This window comes from Athene cunicularia, assembly GCF_003259725.1.
Source record: "Athene cunicularia isolate RWA chromosome 3 unlocalized genomic scaffold, athCun1 chr3_part1, whole genome shotgun sequence".
Classification (NCBI taxonomy): Eukaryota; Metazoa; Chordata; class Aves; order Strigiformes; family Strigidae; genus Athene; species Athene cunicularia.
Genome location: NW_020799097.1, coordinates 46,330,261 through 46,337,258, shown reverse-complemented (window position 1 = coordinate 46,337,258; position 6,998 = coordinate 46,330,261). Strand labels below are relative to the sequence as shown.

The 6,998-nt window shown below is 34.5% G+C and overlaps 1 protein-coding gene across 4 annotated transcripts in view; it reads right to left on the bottom strand.

Moving 5' to 3' along the window:
* Nucleotides 1-2,249: 2,249 nt before the first annotated feature.
* Nucleotides 2,250-6,998, bottom strand: part of GRIK2 (glutamate ionotropic receptor kainate type subunit 2) — a 442,240-nt gene continuing 437,491 nt past the window's right edge. For all 4 annotated transcript variants that reach the window (XM_026844286.1, XM_026844288.1, XM_026844287.1 and 1 more), the window contains one exon: nucleotides 2,250-3,055. In XM_026844286.1, the coding sequence (XP_026700087.1) occupies nucleotides 2,891-3,055 (165 nt within the window). In that variant the 3' untranslated portion in view covers nucleotides 2,250-2,890. The remainder of the gene's footprint in view (nucleotides 3,056-6,998) is intronic.

The window sequence follows — 6,998 nt, the reverse complement described above, 5'->3', positions numbered from 1 at the left end:
TTTTAAAAAAAGCCATTATCCTACTATGAATCTGTGGAGCCATGCATTTCTAGTCTTGTTCTTAAATATAAATCTCCAGTTACTTCAGATATTTCTCTTATTAATGGAAGGCTGAAATTCTCACTGAAATCTTAATTAAGCCACACTACTTTTGTGTAAGGATTTTTGTTCCTTGGGGGACTTTGACCCAATAAAACATTTGGGACATATTCAGTATTCACACTTACTTTGGCTCACATAAAGCTTAATGAGAATTAGCCATGTGCATCAAGGTGAGAATGGAATCCTGCTTATTTCAACACCCTTAATGGAGAAAAGAAAGGTTTGTTTGAATATAATACAGCATTTTATTACATGATTTTACAAATTTTATTGTAAATCATCAATCAAATGCAATAGCCAAATTTTTTTTCCATTCCAAACCATCATAATTAGGAGCTTTCATTGTGTTGTATGACAGTTGCTTTCTTCCCCTTTTTATTTTAAAGAATAAACTTAAACTTAAATATGTATTACGTAGGTATACTCATTTTCAGAATCTTTGCTGAAGGTGTTTTTATCTTGTTTATACTTCAGACAAAGAAAACCTGTTCTTTGTAATCACATGAATGGGGATGAAACTCTCACAAATATAAGAGAATTTGTTTTCTCAGTCCCTGTTCACAATGGAAATGGCCAGCTCAGTCTCTATGAAGATTTATGAGAACTGGGTAGCAGACACAAACCTCCCCCTTCCCCCCAAATTTCATGATATAATTTCTACAATTTGAATCATATATCTTCTATTCCTGTGATAGACGATGATTAAATTAAGCCCCAGTAAACAAACCATCTCATTACCCACCAATGACTGATTATCTATGATAATTGTTTGAGTTTGGTTTTTTTTTTTTTTTTTTTAAAATTAGTCAAATGAATTATTTTCCATATAAAGACCATCTTCATAATCTTTTTTTGGTTGACATAACATTCCTGCATAGCCCATCTTATACATTTTTTTTTTTTTTGAGATACAAATAAATTTACAGTAGACAGAGGTGCAAGATTCAGCATCTGTAGGGCAGTATTTCAAAATGTTATGTTCAGGAACTCACCACAAGCAGGACATATAAATTAGCTTTGAAACAGCTAAGAGCCACATCCCGCAAATCTTATCACAATGTTCAGTACTGGCTTCTCTCAGAAATCCAAGCAAACTATCTGGACACATTTAGTAGCAAGAATCAGCAGGATAGGGCACTAAGCTGAGGTTATGTACCAGTACTTACATGAAGTACAGTACATGTGTTGCTCATATCACACAGCAAAAACAAAACAACTAAAACTGACATAATTTTAATGCTCTTTCTTTTTTTTTCTTTTTTTTTTTTTTTTTTTTATTTTTTGCATTGGATTCAAACAGCAAACTGAGTGCACTTTAACTTTTATCACAATGTGGTCAAGAGGTCTGTGTCTTTTACCATTTACACACAATTGTTCATGACAGCATGTTATCAGCCTAGTGGAAACCAGGGGTGTAGCATGGTAAGCAGTGGTGGTAGTGCACCTATTTTTTATATTATCTAACTTGAAAATATGTCTCTTCTAAGATTCCTTTTTCTTGATAAAAATATTTTTCACCAAACGTTGGTGGTGCACACGCACTACCATTCATGCTTGGCATCACACCCCTGACAGAAACACATGTTCTTATTTTGTTGATAAAAAGTATTACAAAAATTTCCATACAAAAACTATTTTCATAGAAATCTTGCATTTCCACAAATAAACCTGAACATTTTTTTTTTTGAAGAAAAAAACTGCTCAAGAATTTTGTTCATTTAGTACTGTGACTGTATTGAAAAATGCAGTCCTCCTTAAAGTTCTCCACATTGATTTCCTTTAGGTGACCCATCCCACTTCCAATATTAGCGAGAATTGCACAGGCTCCATTGAGTTCAATTAGTAGCAGGAACAAGGGTTTCAAAACCCATGCAGGCTAAAATGCAAGCCCCTCTATGTGTGAAATACACTGCTTCCCGCCCCCCTCCCTTTTTTCACAATTAAAGAAAAAAAGTAATTGCTTATATCTAAAGGTTGTAAGATACATTCCTTTGTACTAAGGAAACTCATTCATCTAAAAATTGGGTCCAAATTATGGATTTTTTGTTGGGTTTTTTTAGATCAAAGTTCCAGCCCAGATAAATTTGAGTTACTGATCTTTTTTTTTTTTTTAAAAAAAAAATATTATTTTTTTTTTTTTTTTAAAAAAAAAAAAAATATTATTTATTTACTTAGTTCAGTGACACAGACAGTCCAAAAAGCAGGTGAGCATCCTCTTATTTATCCTTCTATTCATGGGATTCATGTTTCTTCACTTTAATATTTTTCCCATCCAGGAAGCTCATATTGCCTGTCCAGATGGTAGTTTCAGTCTACCAGCAGTTACCAACTCTTCCATGCTTGGAAGTTCAGAAGAACATATGGTTTCTTGTTCCACTACAGTTCTGAGATATTACTTTTACTAGACTCCTTCCATGGTTAGTATCGTTTTGGACATTTATTCTCCATCTCCTGGCAACTGTTGAACTTCAAAAGGAACCTGTAATTTCTCACTGAGACTGCATTTGAAACCAGCCACAAAACTCACATGGAACATTCATTCATTTAGAATGGTGGAAACCCATGACGAACAGTGTAACCCCGCATAACTTGGTTGATCCATGATGCTTGTGATTCGAGTCTGGCCATTGCAACTGCTGAGATCACAGAGTCTCTAGTTCATAGACACAGCGGTATGAGGTAACTCATTTTATTTTGCACAGGTTGCATATTTCCACAGGAAACATTCTCGCAAGGTTGTTTGGAAAAAAGATGACAGTTTGTGCTTGGGGTATTTGGCTTCCCAGCTCTATGCCATGGTTTCTTTACCCGGCAACCTTCTGTCGTTAAACGTGTGCATGTTGATAACTTCTTCTGTCTTCACAATAACAGGGGCCTGTGGCTTGTGTTTTAATCGACGCTGACACTTCAGAGACATCCTTAGCTCCTCTACCATGGCACTACAGAAGGACCTCTACAGAGAGAAATAGAGGAAGAAAAAAAAAAAAAAAAATCTGTAAGAAATATCTCGCTGCAATGCCGAGAAGCAGATTCACTCTATTGGCACAGCCTTGTCAGTCCTCTAAGTTTGCTTTGTCTCAGCCTGGAGCTCATTAGAAATTGCTGTCTTTTAAAAATGTATCACATATTAAAATGACTTATCAAACTGTTATGACTCAGTGAAAAAAATCACCTTGTCCCTACAATTATTTATCTGGCAGCTACTAATTGTGGATGCAAATGATACATAAAAATATTTCAAACAGATGTTCTGTTAACATAGGTTAGCCTTACAGGATAACATCTGAATGTAACGTGTATATTAGGTATTCAGTAAAATCTCCTTGTCCATATTTCAAAATAATAATTTAATTGCTATATGATTTAAAGAGTTGTTCCTCAACAAATCAACAAGCCTTAGTATAGGAAGTTTACCTAAATTACTGTTTAAATACTATTAAAATGCAGACTCATTACTGAAAACTAGTATCTACTCCGTTATTTTCAATATTCTCTGCATCTAATCACTTCTTCCACTACTGAACTATCATTTGCAGAGTATATATTTGCAAAAGAAAAAAATCATTTTTGTTGATCTTCATGAAGAGTATATGATAAGAAAAACAATTTATTAACATGTTTTCATCAAAAGCTAGATCCTCAAAGCCCTTTTTTCTTTGTATAGTACAAGAAATTTGAAAAATATAACAAAATCTCTCTCAGTCTGACTGAATTCTCAACTTCTAACAATGTGCTGAGCAATTAGCCTCTCCTCAGTGTGAGAATTGGAGAAATATGGATGAATACTGGATGAGTATGAGAATTGGATGAAATATGAAAGTAGGGAAAAGGAGTCTCAGTTTTGCAGTCTGTGAATTAATCACTTTTTTTTCATATACTTTAAATTCAGTGTTTTCCATCTAATGGAAAAATGTATTAACTCAATAACACATCCCAGAACCTGAGATGTTATGACAAGCCCCTGACAATGGCTGTCATCCAAAGCCAATTTGAGGTATAATTTAGACTTTTGTGGTTTGCTTTCTTAATAACTAATCTCCAGTCCAGGTAAATGATCTGGAAAAAGAAACAAAAAATAAGCCAGAGACAGAGCACCTAGAATTACTATATCTCTTGATCATTGTTTGATTTTGTGTGATTAGTAGGAGATCATCAGTCAATATATAATAAACTATCTCCCAAATATTGAACTCTAATTTATTTATAAACTGTTACATCTCCATTGTTCATATAAACCTGGAGTTTGGAGATTAGATCCAGAAAATATTTAAGCACCTCATCCTACCTAGATCTTTGGGACCCTCATTGAAACTTTGCTTATCAAAATCTGCATTCAGCTTCCGACCTTCAGGGCTGAAGGCACTCTGAGCAGTAAGGCACTCAGTTTTCCACATTGAGTTTTATAGGTTTGGCATTTCGTAATAGTCAGTAGAAATTCTGCTAAACACATTGGGGCTTGGCTTAGTCCTGGATCTCATCAGAATTCACACTGACGTTCTCCATGCATAAGGTCATCAATCCAGTAGATGTGCTCCAAAAGGACCTAACAAATCAAGTTCCTCCAAAAAAGCCACAACTGCTAAACAAGGACACACGAGAGACATTACAACTTCCTTCTGTGCAGCCATTCATCAGCTGGAGCACTAGAGCTGAGTGTAAGATACACTTCAGAGTGTCATTCAATGGCATCTTCTGTTGGAGGAGATTTAAGCTTCATAGTCTCAGCAAAGGATTGTAACCTACAAGCATTAGACCATTTCAAGGTAAAAACACTTGAAATTTCTATATACTGGTCCTATTCCACCTTTCATAGAAGCAGTTAACAGAGGCAGAGCAAGAGAAAAGGAGAGAGGAAGAACATGGCCTGTTCTGTACATTGTGTATTAGAGCACACAGTGGCAGAGGAAAGGCTTCAGTGGTAGTTCCCCTTTCAGTGATGACTTCGATATTTCTATACAAAATCCTGTTTAGTGCAAAAGAGTGCAAACATGAGTTGTCTTAGTCATGGGTTGGAACTGAACCTGAATTCCCCAAATCCTGAACAAGTGACCTCTTCCCTAATCCTTTGCATGAATAAGGGAATAGGCAGGTGTGAAGAAAAGGGTAATCTCACTCTGGCTGTGATAGCCTTCCTTTCAAACATTCTTTTCTCTGCCTCAGTTTGAAATAAGGGAATGACACCTACCCAATTTATGATAGATAGGGTTTAGCCTCCTACAGCTAAGAACAATTTAAGTTGTGAATCCAAAGGACAGGAAAGTATATGTCTTTGTTGCAGAGTCATGCAAAATTCCTTCAGAGGCCAAAGTTCATAATCTGTGGCTGGCATTTCTGGCTGATATGACATCTGCAATGGACACTCATTAGCAATCCCTTTTAAAAAACGTTCTGGTGAACTGGGTTGACATCCAAAACATAGCTATGCCTTTTATTGTGTGAATGAGGTGGCTAAAATTTCTAATTGAATGGTCTGAGCTGTAATATGTCAGATCTTCATGCACAAGGTATCTTTGCTTAGCACTGTGTAGAAAGCAGGAAACGGTACCTCCTTCTTATCCAGCTGTACTTTGAAAGAAAATATTCTCTTAGACTCCTTTTTTTTTTTTTTTTTAGAAAGTGCTGTTGCTTAACATCAGAATTGCAGTTATGATTATGAATCTGAAATTAACCCTGAAACCTTTTAAAAAGGGAAGATTTCATATTCCTTAATGGCTTACAGGCTAAATTTCAAAGGCTTGCAGAATTTGGTATTTTCACTATATGGGGAGCCTAGGACATAACTCAGGAATATCATGAGGAATCCATTAAGAAATAAATGCTGCAAATCTCAGCATTACACCACCTCCAGCCATTATATGGCTCTCGCCACTGGAATCAAAGATGTAACTGAAACATTCTGAGGAACAAAATCCTTCTAAATTTAAAGAGGATGCATTAGGACTTAACACTTTCAAGATTGTGTCCCTTGTCTTTTTTTCGTCAAGACATCTAACAAGAGTGCCAAAACAGAGTGAATCCCTTTCAAGATGCATCAATCCACCAAAACCTTTTACAAAGATCTGCAAACACTTACCAAAGGATATAAATTTTTAGGAACAGGATTACAATCAATAGCCAAGAGGTAAGAAGTTACGTGCACTTGATGACAACATTGTGAAATATCCTGAAAATGAGATCTTAAGAATCTTGCCAACACATTTTATCTGAGAACTTTACCTGGATCTGAAAACTCATTAAAAAAGAAATGTTGGCAAGACTGACAGTCTTAAAAAGGCAGTTAACATAATATTGAGATACTTATTTTATATAGAAAATTCTTCCATTCTGTGTTTCTCCAAACTGTTTTGTATAAATTAAGTCAATGGGAACTTATCTGCATATATTGTATTAAAGATATAATTTAATTACTTCATTCACTAAGTTTTTTTATCTATGCCGTCTTTTAAAATATCAAATGTCTAAAAATAGTAAACAGTATTAGCTGCCAGACAGTACCATTGATTTGGTAACTGAGCACTAAGAGAAATATTACATATATTTTATTTTTATTTTTTCAAATTTAACTCACTGAAATAGTCATATATTTTAAAAAATAATAATTCAAGGCTAGTAGAAGTTCATGGCCTGGATCCTCATTCTTATTTGGTTTTTATCTGAGAAATATAAGGAAGAGTTTTCCGCATATTCCAAAAGCATGTTCAAAAAAGGTTAACAAAGCATTTATTTGTTTAATTTTTTTTTTTTAATAGATAATCTTTTCTTGTCTCATTTCAATTCCAATGTGTGCATAGTCTCCATTTCTGTACAGTTAAACTTTGTGTTGTTTCATTGTTAGAATACAGCTTTAGGAATAATAAGACAAAAAAAAAAAAAAAAAAAAAAAAAAAAAAAAAAAA